General features: G+C 36.6%; 1 protein-coding gene across 1 annotated transcript in view; it reads right to left on the reverse strand.

The window, feature by feature from the left end:
• SPATA1 (spermatogenesis associated 1) overlaps positions 1-14687 on the reverse strand; it is a gene marked incomplete at its 3' end in the record, with an annotated part of 52351 nt that overhangs the window by 8079 nt on the left and 29585 nt on the right. Inside the window, exons 7-9 of the mRNA XM_011956119.1 lie at positions 12099-12213; positions 10985-11042; positions 762-864 (exon numbers count right to left, since the gene is read on the reverse strand). Of these exons, the coding sequence (XP_011811509.1) occupies positions 762-864; positions 10985-11042; positions 12099-12213 (276 nt within the window). The remainder of the gene's footprint in view (positions 1-761; positions 865-10984; positions 11043-12098; positions 12214-14687) is intronic.

Raw genomic sequence — 14687 nt, forward strand, 5'->3', positions numbered from 1 at the left:
TTTTGTATTTTTAGTAGAGATGGGGTTTCACCATGTTGGCCAGGCTGGTCTCAAACTCCTGACCTTGTGATCTACCCACCTCAGCCTCCCAAAGTGCTGGGATTATAGGCATGAGCCACCATGCTCGGCCAGAATATATATTTTAAAATGAAATAATGTTGGTGACTAAACATATGTAGTAATAAATATAAAATTCCTGGGCCAGGTGCTGTGGCTCATGCCTATAATCCCAGCATTTTGGGAGGCCAAGGCAGGTGGATCACTTGAGGCCAGGAGTTTGAGACCACCCTGGCCAGCATGGCGAAACCCCGTCTCTACTAAAAATACAAAAATTAGCCTAGCCAGGTGTGGTGGTGGGCGCCTGTAGTCCCAGTGACCACAGAGACAAAGGCAGGAGAATGCTTGAACCCGGAGGCGGAAGGTGCAGTGAGCCGAGATTGCGCCACTGCACCCTAGCCTGGGCAACACAGTCAAACTCTGTCTAAAAAAATAAAAATAAAAATAAAATTCCTATAATTTAACTTTTTTATTGTAGTAGAACATATTACATAACAAAATTTACCATTTAAACTATTTTTAAATGTACAGTTCAGTTGCATTAAGTACATTCACATTGTTGTGAAACCATCACCACCACCACCCCATCTCCAGAACTTATCTTCTCAAACCGAAACTCTATACCCATTAAACAATAACTCCCCATTAACATTATTTACTTTACCTCACAGAATCATCTGTACTTATGATTGCACTATACTTACTTTCAGTTGGTAATAAAGAGATATCAATTATTCTTGAAGAAAGAACAGGTTGACAATGAAGTGAAGGGTGATCTGGTAGGGTGATGTACTCTTTTTCACCTATCTGTAAGCAAACATGAAATGAGTAAGATCGGCTGGACTGTCACATTCTTTTTTCACTTGCCCATTGGTATTTGATAATGCATTCTTTTTATGTAGTGGTGATGAACTCCAAATTTTGTATTTATAGTTACAGATTCTCTCCCATGTTCCAGTCTCTGTATTCTATTACTTGGACATTATATACAAGTACTTCAAACTTAAAATTTAAAAAAAAATCTGTTATTTTTCTTTCTAAACATGATTTCCTTCCAAGATTTCTGGTCTCACTTACCTGTTATGATAACTTTAAATATTTTCTAAGATGGCTACTGATACTGTTTTCATCTTGAGTCAATTTTGATTATATTTGCTTAGAAAATAGGTAGTTCTGTCACATGTCAAATTTTAGCAGATAATTTTACATTTTATTCTAATATATCTTATCTCCTCTGTGTTTGTGTTTCTATTGCCTCCATCTTTCCTAATTTTTGTGTTTCTACCTGATATGATTTGGATCTGTGTATCCATCTAAATATCATGTCGAATTATAATCCCCAAGTGTTGGAAGTCGGGCCTGGTGGTACGTAATTGTATCATGGGGGCAGATTTCCCCATTGATACTGTTCTCCTGATAGTGAATTTGTTCTCGTGAGATCTTGTTCTCGTGAGATCTGATCATTTACAAAGTGTGTGGCACCTCCCCCACCCCTTCCTCCTGCTCTAGCCTTGCTCCCCCTTTGCCTTCCACCATGACTGAAAGCTCCCTGAGGCCTCCCCAGAAACAGATGATGCCATGCTTCCTGTACAGCCTGCAGAACCATGAGCCAATTAAACCTCTTTTCTTTATAAATTACCCAGTCTCAGGTTTTGTTTTTTTTTTCATAGCAGTGCGAGAACAGTCTAATATCTACCCTTTTCTGATAAATTACCTCAAGTCTTACCATGTTGATGTTTGTCCCACTATCACTTTATTGATCTTGAATTGTTTTCAGTTATGCTTCTGTACCTCATTAGTTTTCACTTTTATCTTCATCAAGCTCTCACTTCTATTTTGTTTGTCATACAGTTAGTCCCCGTTATCTGTAGTTTCACTTTCTGTGCTTTCAGTTACCCACAGTACAGTACAATAAGATATTTTTAGAGAGAGAGAGACCACAGTCACGTAACTTTTATAATAGTATATTGTTATAATTGTTCTATTTTATTATTAGTTATTGTTTTTGTTATTGTTTACTGTGCCTACTTTATAAATTAAACTTTGTCACAGGTATATATGTATAGGAAAAATACAGTATATATAGTATATATAGGGTTGAGTTCTATCTGTGTTTTCAGGCATCCACGGGGGGTCTTGGAACGATAGGTAAAGGGCAGAGTACTGCATTATTTTTCTAGCTTATTTATTTTGTTATGTTGTAGAGTTGAGGTCACACAGGATAATGGCAGCCACCTATATTAGAATTGCTCCACAAATCTTCCAAACTACCATAAAAAGAAGCCAAGTAAAACCACCCAAATTTATGCCTACAACATAACTTGGGCACAGAATCCTTTAGCTATAAGTGAGGAAATAAAGACTACTAGATCAGAGTGTGGTCAGGAGCCCACATCTGAGCAGAGAGTCAGATGTGGACTATGTGTCAGCACTGTACATAAATAATAGGAAATACCAATCACGAATTAGCCTGGAAAGAGAGGGCTCTACCTGAAGTGGAAAAATAGGCCAAAAAACAAAAAAACAAAAAACACCTGGTAGATTCTATGAGGAATTCAAAAGAAAGGATTTGAAAAACACAGGGAATCAGAGGCAGTAATCATGGGAAGACATAGCTTCTGGGAGAGAAGAAAATGCTTTGGAAGGGAGATATGTCCTTGGGAGCCAGTTTGGTAAGAAAAAATAAGAAAATAGCCAAGACAAGAGCTCCACTGAACTAAGCTAGTGGAAAAGAATCCAAAGAAAACACACCCATTTCCCCAAAAGGCCCCATTTACATAAAAAAAAGAAACATAAATAGCTGCATTTCTAGGGAGGCCAAGGCAGGCGGATCACCTGAGGTCAGGAGTTCGAGACCAGCCTGGCCAATATGGTGAAACCCCATTTCTACAAAAATACAAAAATGAGCTGGGCATGGTGGTGGGTGCCTGTAATCCCAGCTACTCGGGAGGCTGAGGCAGAAGAGTCACTTGAACCTGGGAGTTGGAGGTTGCAGGGAGCTGAGATCGTGCCATTGCACTCTAGCCTAGGCAAGAGAGTGAGACTCCATCTCAAAAAAATTAAAATTAAAATTAAAAAAATAATAATAACTGCATTTCACTACAGTAACAGAAGAGGGTGCTCCTGATTTAAGAAACACAGTAAGCCACCAAAACACCACTCACTCCCTGTTCCTCTGTAAGAACACCTGTTATTACTGATAATGGAAAAATCCAACGCAAATAAACATGAACATCTGTAAAATAATCTAGCACTCACACAGTTACTTGTGAAGAAAACCTCAAAACTGAGCAGTAAATCAAAACAAACACAATCATGAAGCAGAGAAAAACTTAACAATGCTCCCAACATAGATTAAAGATAATTAACTAAGCATTTGCAGATATTAATGAACACTATAAAACAGAAATTTTAAAATTTGTAATAAAAATGGAAAACAATAGGAAGGTGTGAAATGAAAATTGACCAAACTCAAGAAATAAAGAAAAAGAAATTGTCTCAGAAATGAATTAATTAGCAGGTGTCCAAGATGGAACATATATGACCAAATATATAGTAAGAAAAACACAGAATAGAAATAAAAGGAGCCAAGAAAGTGAAACATAATGAAAAGAGTAAAATGGATCAGAATGAAAGTGGCAGATATAAAGGTAAACAAGATCTAAGATAAGACTAATTGTTGCCCTGAAAGAAAAACAAAACAAAACAAAACAATGAAACAGATCTATTTAAATTATAATTTTAGAAAACATCCTTGAAATAAAACAATGTCTGATTTCTGATTTTCATATTGAAAGGGCCCACTGTGTACCTAGAAAAATCTGACCTACAATTCTCAACTGAGATATAGCCTGCTAAAACTATTACACATTAAAGGAATTCTCTGACCTTCCAGGCAAAAATACTCAAGTCAGTTTACAAAGAAAAGAAAATCAAGTTGGCATCACACTTCTAAATAGTAACATATAAAGCAAGACATCAGTAGTGCAACATTTACAAGAAACTCAAGGGAAATAAGCCAAGGATTTTATAGCCATTCAAGCTATCCTTCAAGTAATAAAGTATGAAGGCTCTAGAGCAGGCATTAGCACACTTTTTTTGTAAAGGGCCAGAGAGTAAATAAATATGTTTATTTATGTAATATGTAAATATGTAAATAAATATGGGCCACATATGGTTTCTGTCATATATTCCTCTTTTTTTCAACTCTTTAAAAACATAAAACACATTCCTAGCTCACAGGCCTTACTAAGCATGATGCAGACTTTAGTCTGCCCATCCTTGCTTTAGAGAAAGTTTTCAATGTGCAAGAACTAAGGGAATATTGTGCTCAGGATCTTTTCCTAGTATAGGTTGAGTTTCATCCAACCAAGAAATCACTGAAAAATCTTCTGCAAAATAATTGGCAGTTAAGTGTTGAACATATTTAATTATAGTTCTGAGACTAAAACAAAAGTGAGGGGATAGGACTAAGTGAACAGTACAAAAATGTTATATTGCTTGACAAAGTAGAAATAACACAAGCTGAAAATAAACGAGAAGAAAAGGGAGGGAAAAAGGTGAAAGTAGAACAAGTTTTCTGATTGCCTCAAATATAACAAGGAGGAGTCAGAGCATAATTTTAGAGGTACCACATCAAAAGCAGAAGTATCAATTTTTAAAAAAGGAAAAAAGAGGGGCCAAAAATACTAGCGTAAGTGTATTACTATAAAGGTAAATATTAAAACAAAAATACAAATCTTTCTAAATACCAGGACAAAAAAAAAAAAACAAATAAATAGTAGAAGACACATAGTAAATATAAAATAAAATGACAAATCTGAGACTAAACATGTCATATTAATTATATAAATGGACATAACTCATCTAACTAAATAAAAAAGACTTTCAGACTAGCTTACAAAGCAAAACCCAACTCTAGGCTATACATAAGAGATTTATCTAAAACAAAGTGACCCAGAAAGGCAGATAAAAACGAGGGGAGTTGAGAATGGAGAATATCAAATAAATGCAAACAAAAAGAAAGCAGAGTATTTTGATATGCAGTAAGGAAGAATTCAGGCCAAAAAGGCATTAAATGAGCTGAAGAAAGATGCTTCATAATGCAAAAGTAATAATATTCACATAAGAACAACTTTGTGCCAAGTAATATATAGAAACACATAAAGCAGAAACCACAGGAGGTATAAGCATAAATAGTAACACAGTAATAAAAGGAGATTCTAACATACCATTCTCAGTCCAAGACATAGAGAATGTGGAAAAATTAAGAATATGGAATACTTAATGTATTCAGCAAGGTAAATCATAGACAAGCCACAAAGTAGAGGGAGATACTTGCAACACACATAAACATTAACGGACTATCTTCTAGAGCATATTAAAAACTTCTACTAACCAGAAATAAATGGCAGACAACCCAATAGAAATACTTAAAACAAGTAATCCCCCCCACAAAATGGTTATCAAAATGGGATCCATAAAATATAAGGGTAACCAGGGAAATTAAAAAATTCAAACCACAGTTAAATAGCATTAAGCATCCACCAGAGTGCAAAACATTTTAAAATGTGAAGACAGTATGTATTATTGAGGATGTAGAGTAACAGGAAATGTCCTGGATTCCTAGTGGCAGTGTAAATTTGTATAATCATTTTGGAATATATTTTGGCATTATTTAAGTTACAGATAGGCATTTTCCAGCAATTCTATACATAAGTATATATTCCTCTCTTGTTTGTGTGTGCTCTTTATAATAGGTAAAATTTGGAAACAATAAAAGTATCCAGCAACAATATAACAATCATTTGCTGAAGATGGTATGCCTTTGCTCCCAAATCCAAGGGCTTAGAGCTGTGATTCTCTTACAAGGGTTTGTACAGACTCCATTCAGTATTCCAATCTACTATACATCAAGCATCATTGGATAATCTGGACAGACATTAAACCACTAGTGGGCTGGGTGCAGTGGCTCATGCCTGTAATCCCAACACTTTGGGAGGCCGAGGAGGGCTGATTGCTTGAGTCCAGGAGTTGGAGACCAGCCTGGGCAACAAGGAGAAACCCCAACTCTACAAAAAATACAAAAATTAGCTGGGTGTGGTGGCATGTGCCTGTAGTCTCAGCTACTCAGGAGGCTGAAGTGGGAGGATGGATTGAGTCTGGGAGGTCAAGGCTGCAGTGAGCTGTGAGCGCTCCACTGCATTCCAGCCTGGGCGACAGAATGAGACCCTGTATCAAAACAAAACCAAAACCAAAAACCCCACAAGTGGCAGCATTGCTTGCAATCCCTCTGGGATCAACTTACAAGCCTTCTCTTGTTTAGGTTCCACTCAAAGGTTGGCAGGCTTCTGATTCTCTTGGTTTAAAAAAAAAATAGAGCGGCACATCCAAATGCAGTAAATCTCTCTACAAATTCCAAAAAAGGTCCATAAAGTACTTTTTCTCATTCTCAGTGGTAGCTGGGGCAAGGGGATACCTCAATATGTCGCAGACCATGGAGCTCACAGAAATTTCTCTGAATTGATCGACTCCTGAATTTTCTTGCAGCTTATCTCCTACCCCCTAAGAAACATATGTCTTACCTAAGGTATCTAGATTATTTGGTATTTCCTGTTAATCAGGTCCAAGGGGGTCATGGTATGGTCAAGTTGCCTATAAACTAGATTATTACAAGGAGCCAGAATTGACACAGCCCTTAGGCAAAACAGTGAAGGTCTACTGCTATTCCTATTTGTTACTTTTGGTTTTCTCTGCTAATTGGGATGAACAAAAAAGCATTTTCCAGATTAAGAATGGCATAATAGGAGCATCAGGCTGTAATAAGTTGTTCTAATAAAGAGATGATGTAAAGAGTAGCAGCTACAATTGTTACACCTGACACTAAGGCCCATTAATCTTCTGCACAGACCAACTAGGTGAGTTTAATGTGGCTATAATAGGAATCACCTTTTCTGCCATTTTCAAGTTTTGATCATGGCACAAAACTCACAGTTCCTCCAGGAGGTTGGTAATGTTTTGGTTTACTATTTTGGTAGGGAACAGGCCATTCCATCATATTTCACTTGGCCCTCTCTACTATAACATTCCTTATTGCCCATGCTGCAAGCATCAGGGAGGCATTATGAGGATTCTGACATTTGCTGAGTAAGTCCTTCAAAGTGTGCATTCATGAATTAAGGAAATGACTACAAGGAGAATTTGCAAAGTCATTCAGTACACCAGAATACTGATTTAGCCAAAACTTCACTTATTATCTGACCCCTCTAAACCTCCACCCTGTTGGTGGAACACAGAGTTATTCAGGTCCCTAAGGATCAGAATCACATCAAAGCCATTGCCATGAATCCTGAAAAGTAAGGGTACCTCCCTTTCCCCATTGTAGTCATCTGGGTAAACAACCTCTCATCCCCTTAAGGAAGGTAAAGGAAATTTAGGAAGATAAGGAAATTTAGTCCATACTTGTGGCTGAGTGACAGGGTTTTTCTTCAAGGATACCTGGCCTCCCCTTCACTCAATAAGTTCTGGGTATGTAAACTGGCTAAGGTCTAGTAATTTAATAAGAGGATGTGAATATTCATGTGGTTATTCAAGGCAAATGTCTATTTATGAAGACTAAAAATAATTTTTGGTTATACAGATCAATAGCTTACTGGTACGCTTATCCACTTCAGTCTCAGGAACATCATGATTAGTCTTAGGGACACCTTGGCAATTAACTATTGTCAAGGATTTCTTAATCATACATCCTTATGATCACTCTGGTACTGTTTTCTCTTATATAGTAAAATGCTGTAAATTGGCTTCTATCAGGGATACTGTCATCTCTAAAGAAATCAAGTAGGCCTGGCGTGGTGGGTCATGCCTGTCATTTCAGCACTTTGGGAGGCCGATGCAGGTGGATCATGAGGTCAGGGGTCCAAGACCACCCTGGCCAAGATGGTGAAACCCTGTCTCTACTAAAACTACAAAAATTAGCTGGGTGCGGTAGAAGGTGCCTATAATCCCAGCTACTCGGGAGGCTGAGGCAGGAGAATCTCTTTAACCTGGGCGGTGGAGGTTACAGTGAGCTGAGATGGCATCACTGCACTCCAGCCTGGGCAACAGAGTGAGACTCCGTCTCCAAAAAAAAAAAAGAAATCAAGTATAGTCCTGTCTTCATTTCATGTGACACAAAACAGCCACTGTAAGGGGTTTTTTAAAAGAATTCTGGGGTTGCCTTTCCAATATATTTCCCCAATGTCTGGTTAAAGAAGTAAGTGGATATAAATCTTCTCTTAACATTTTTATTTCCCAAAGTCTTTAGATTTCTTGCTCTACTTTTTAACAAGAAATTCCTGGCGTTCTAAATTTACTCAGTATGAACCACCATATTGTCCAGGTTTCTGTCAGCCTCACTCAATTTAGCAAAATGTTTTTTACCACTCACAGTTGCTGGAGCTAGCACATTAAATCCAGAATCTCTGATAAGTGTATCCATATTATTAAACTTGAGCCAATTTAAAGTTATATTCTTTCATTCCTGCTCTGAATCTATTCCCAATAATATTTTTCTAAGTTTCTACTAGCACAAATTAACAAAATATTGCAGTTCTTTTGCAATAATCAGTCTGAGATTCTCATTTGTAAAAGTTTTTGGCCCATATCATACTTTCTGTACCAAATACTGAATCATTTCAGTGCAGGTTTAAGCAGGAAGAAATGTAATAAAGGAAATCAAGTGTATCAGAAACACGAGGAGCAGGTTCTAGGTCTGGTCTCCTAAAATGATGTTTCCATTAGTGAAGTTACCATTGCTGAGGCCATCACCAGAACTACGCTGAAAGCAAGAAGCCATCATTGTTATTGCCATTACAGCTTCTCACACTCAGAAAGCTGGAGGAAAAAACACTTAATTCATGACAAAAACAGAAAGAAAGAGTAAAACTGTTGTTATTCACAGATGACATGAATATGTATGTAGAAAGTTCTGAAGAATCTACAAAAAAAACCTGATAGAATTAATTGAATTTAGCAAAATCTCAATAGACAAGTTCAATGTATAAAAATCAATTACATTTCTATAAATTAGCAACAATTAGAAAATAAAAATTATAAAATACCATTCTATAGAAGCTTCAAAAATACCAAATACCTAAAAATAAATGTAATATTAAAAGATCTAAGAGCAATACACTAAAACCACAGACACTACTGAAAGAAACTAGTGACATAAATAGAGAAATATACTGTGTTCATAGATTAGAAGATTCAGTACAGTTAGGATATGTTTTCCTCCCAAATTGATTGACAGATTCACAGTGATTTCACTCAAAATTCCAGTAGTCTTGTGGTAAGAAATTGACAAGCTGATTCTAAAATTTATACGAAAACACAAAGAATCTAGAATCACCAAAATGATCTTGAAAAAAAATTAACTTGGAAATCTTACGCTATCTGATAACAATAACTACTATAAAGCCTCAGTAATGAAGATAATGTGGTATTGGCATAAGGATAAAAAAAAATCATTGAGCAGAAAGGGAGGCTAGAAGTTGTCCTAGATCTTACAGAGTCAACTGAGTTTTGAATAATGCAATAGGAAAAATAAAGTCTTAACAAATGGTGTAGGAAGTGGGTATCTGAGGATCTCAGCTGAACCACAACCCCAACCTAATTCTGCACATAAAATTTTGAGATTAGTGGTTCTCTTCAAATTACCTCTATTTAACAAAAATTATCACTGAGAGTGCAAGAGAAAGGAGGTCTTGATTGTTTGAGGAGAAAGTATGACAGAGGTGTCTAGAAGAATAGTAATGGACCAAGAAAATGTAGTATATTTGTTGGCAGAATTAAAGACTCATTTGAAGTTTGTGGTTTATTAACTATGGTTGGAATGTTGTCCAATGAGTATGAAAGACATAACCATGGAAACATTAATGTAACTTTCTGTGTTTTAATTTTCTCATCTGAAAATAAGGATAACAGTACCTCCACAAATAGTTGTTGAATTAAATGAATTAACATACATAAAGCATTTAGAACAGTGATTGGCTCAATAAATGCTATCTAATTGGTTGTTGCTATGTTATTAGTAGTATTATTTAGGTAGGTAGTTATTAAAATGGTTAAGACTATGAACTCTGAAGCCATTCTACACTATTTAGGATCTAAGCCCAGCTCTAGTACTTACTAAATATATGTATGACCTGGGAAAGCCATGGAACCTTTCTGTGCCTCAGTTTCCTCATCTGCAAAACGGAAATGATAACTATAACCTATCTCATGGAGTTTCCTTTATGGGGATTAAATGAGTCAGTATGTGTAAAATATTTAGAATAGTGCCTGGTAGTTGATACTCATTGATAGCTATTATTAAAATTAGTATTGTTATTCTTAAGACTGTCCTAAATTCATCCTGCAAATATCTGCAAAATTCTCCTAGTCTTTCCATCATTTCTTGAGAATAAACTGGTGATGTGAATAGTGTTCACTAACTCGTTTAACCCAGCGCAATTCAAATTAGGTAACATACCCAAGATCACACAGCTAGTAACTATAACATAAACAATTTACTACTGTACTGCTTCTTAACACATTATATAATTCCGTTCAAAAGAGACAAGTTAATCAAGTACAGGTATTAATACATTAAATTACAAATTAGCTATGAGAGCTGCTAGTTAAGTGCAGTTTGACGTACCTTTAAAACTAGTAATAAAATTTGAGAAGATAATCCAAAAAGGTATTGGTGGATAACTTTTCCCCCTTCTCATTTGTGCATATTGTTACCTCATTTATAAAAACAGAAAAATTGAACTACTATTGATAATATTAGAAGTATGTTCCTGGAAAACTTAGACATTTTAATCTGCAGATTCAGTTTAATCTTAGTAAAAATATTATAATGTTGCAATACCATATTTAAACAAAAAATTTAAAATAGTACCTGATTGTCCTGGCTTCTACTGATAGCTGTATCATCTTCATTTTCCCAAAGACACTGACTTAAAGGAAATGACAGGTTTGAAAGTCATTAAAACATGATCCCATGAATATTACCTTTTCATATTTTATGTATTTTATTTGATGTTCTGTAAACACAAATATTGAAAATTTTCAAAGTCAGCCTGAGACCATTATCATATGTTCTTTCAGACTCATTAGTAATCCATGTAAAGCTACAATTTAGTATGAGTAATAAAATTATATTTCACTATATTATAACTAAATTCTAGTTCAATATCTACAGCAAGATAAAATTACTTGAAATTTTAGAGGCCGGGCGCGGTGGCTCAAGCCTGTAATCCCAGCACTTTGGGAGGCCAAGACGGGCGGATCACGAGGTCAGGAGATCGAGACCATCCTGGCCAACATGGTGAAACCCCGTCTCTACTAAAAAATACAAAAAAACTAGCCGGGCGAGGTGGCGGGCGCCTGTAGTCCCAGCTACTCGGGAGGCTGAGGCAGGAGAATGGCGTAAACCCGGGAGGCGGAGCTTGCAGTGAGCTGAGATCCGGCCACTGCACTCCAGCCTGGGCGACAGAGCAAGACTCCGTCTCAAAAAAAAAAAAAAAAAAAAAAAAAGAAATTTTATAAACATATTTGCTTATTGTTCTTTTGTGAATAACTGTTTATAAAAACCCTTATCTTAATTTCAAAAGACTGTAAAACTCTTGTCTAACTACTACAATTTTGAATGAAATGATACCAGTGTGAAAATCAAGCATATTGATTAGTTTATGTATAATCAAGAACTTAAGAGAGGCAGGATAATTAGTTCTAATGAAGGGAAACAAAGAAATTTTTCTGTCATCAAGTTGTCCCAATGATAAAAGTATTACAATAGAAATAAATTTAAGCTATGAATCATCCCTCATTATCTTGGAGAGGAATGTTAGCAAAAAAACAGTAAAGATCTGAATCAAGATAATTTTAATTAAAATATCACTAATTTCACTCATATCTTTAAGTAAAAGTCTTTATAACAGTACTCTGAATATCTTACTCTTTTTCTTATTGTTTAGATTATGGCATGTGGAATCAGCATCTATACTAATTACCTTTTTTTGGTGCCAAAGCAATCATTATTTGAATCTTCCAATGATCTTGGCAACTCAGAATTTCTAATTTGATTTTTTGCAATCTGGCTTTTTTCCGCAGTGGCTTTTCCCCCAGCTGATGTTGATGGTCATCCATGGCAAATAAAGTTCAGAATGTTAAGAAAATACTAAAATAAACTTTTGTTTTTATATGTATACATTATAATCTTATCGTAGATTTCAGAATCCCCATGTACTTTCCTATAGGGATACAAGTCAACAGTTTCCAAAGTGAATTTCATGAAATATTAGTTTATGTGAAAAGGAAACACAATCCCCTACACACACATTCACTCCGATTGAAGGGTTTGTCTGTCTCTGTGTAAATTAAGTCTTCAAGCGGGGGTAGGTAAGATGGGGGTTTCCTGAAATTTAATTGTCTTTTTTTTTTTTTTTTTTTTGAGAGAGACACTTGCTCTGTCGCCCAGGCTGGAGTGCAGTGGTGCAATCTCGGTTCACTGCAGCCTCTGCCTCCCAGGTCCAAGTGATTCTCCTGTCTCAGCCTCCCAAGTAGCTGGGATTACAGGCATGTGCCACCACGCCCAGCGAATTTTTGTATTTTTAGTATAGACAGGGTTTCACCAGGTTGGCAAGGCTCGTCTTGAACTCCTGACCTCAGGTAATATGCCCACCTTGGCCTCCCAAAGTGCTGAAATTACAGGCATGAGCCACCACGTTCGGCCTTAATTGTCTTTACAAACAATTTGCCAAAGCAGTTTTTGAAACAGTGCTCTGAGGAACCTTCTCTGGAAAATGCTGGTATAAATACAGAACATAAAATGTCATTTTTATTTCACATACATTTTCATTGATAAAATCTCCCTTCATTTTAACAGCATTTCTTAATATAGAAAAACTACACAATCCATCCTTGAAATATTAACACTAATGTTCTACATGGTCTATATAAACAAAAGATCCATGAACCTGGCAGTATTAATGCAGATTTTTTTCCCTTGGAGAAATCAATTTTTTTAATTCAGAAAAGAATAAGTGAGCCAAATTAATATTTGAAAGTCATTTTACAAGGGTTGTTGCTGGGCATGGTGGCTCATGCCTGTAAACCCAGCACTGTGGGAGGCTGGGCCGGAGGATATCTCGAGCCCAGGAGTTCAAGACCAGCCTGAGCAACATCTCTACAAAAATTTAAAAAACTCTACAAAAATAAATTAGCCAGGCATGGTGGTGCATGCCTGTGTTCCCAGCTACTTGGGAGACTGGGGTGGGAGGATGTATTGATCCTGGAAGGTCGAGGCTACAGTGAGCCATGATCACACTGCTACTCTCCAACCTGGGCATTAGAGCAAGATCCTGTCTCAAACAAAAACAAAAACCAACCAACCAAACAAACAAAAAAGACTTGCCACAATATTGTGCGACCTGGAGCCCATACTGGTTTTTGTTTGGCTGCTACAATTTATTACCCACCTGGCATTGAAATAGTCACTTAAGAACAACAAACGGAGGCTGGATGTGGCAGCTTACGTCTGTAATTCCAGGACTTTGGGAGGCCAAGGTGGGTAGATCACTTGAGGTCAGGAGTTCAAGATCAGCCTGGCCAACATGGTAAAACCCTGTCTCTACTAAAAATACAAAAATTAGTCAGGTGTGGTGACATGCACTTGTAATCCCAGCTACTTGGGAGGCTGAGGCAGGAGAATAGCTTGAATCCAGGAAGCAGACACTGCAGTGAGCTGAGATTGTGCCACTGCTCTCCAGCCTGGGCTGGAAAGAGACCCTGTCTCAAACAAAAAACAAAACAAAACAAAACAAAAAACAGAAAAGATCTATATAATGCAAAATGAATAAAAATTGGATGTACCAAATGTGTAAAAGCTAATAGTAAACTACAACTCTCCCTACCCACCCATAAAAAGAAACAATAATGTAGACCTCAGTGTTCTGAGAACTCCAGCAAATATATGTTTAAAATATGATAGAGTCACAAAAAAGGGAGTGATAACTGTGAAACTAAGTTTTGAACTGCGAGCTGTTTGGTGGCAAAGAAGGGAGCAGGAGGAATTTAAGCAAAGAATACGGTATGTACAAGGGGCAGAATACTAATAATGTGTGGAGCATTTTTATCCATAATGAAAAGTTCAGTATGACTCTAGTACAGTGTTATAAAGCATGGACTTTAGTCAGACACACAAGAGCTCAAGTCCTGGCATGGCCATAACATGTATGACTTTAGGTAAGTTATTTCTCTAACTTCTCTTTCCTTATCTCTAAAATGGCATAATGCATGTAAAGCACCTAGCACACTGTCCAATCCTGAGAAGTTTCTTGACTTTAAGTTCTGATTTATATCCCATTGCCATTTTCTTAGTCCCTAAGTCTATTTTCCATCTTGTCACCTAAGTTGTTTTTCTAGAACTAAAATCCAATCATGCCACTCAGTTAAAAACTTCAGATTGCTTCCCATTACCTACTAAACTCTTTAGCTTTGCAAGCAAGGCTCTTGTAGCTCAAGTCGCTACCTACCTCTCCAGAAGTACCAGTTCATAGTACTTCTCTCCCTCCCTTTCCTAATCTTATACTATTATAACA

Source organism: Colobus angolensis, unplaced genomic scaffold (genome assembly GCF_000951035.1).
Source record: "Colobus angolensis palliatus isolate OR3802 unplaced genomic scaffold, Cang.pa_1.0 Scaffold41, whole genome shotgun sequence".
Classification (NCBI taxonomy): domain Eukaryota; kingdom Metazoa; phylum Chordata; class Mammalia; order Primates; family Cercopithecidae; genus Colobus; species Colobus angolensis.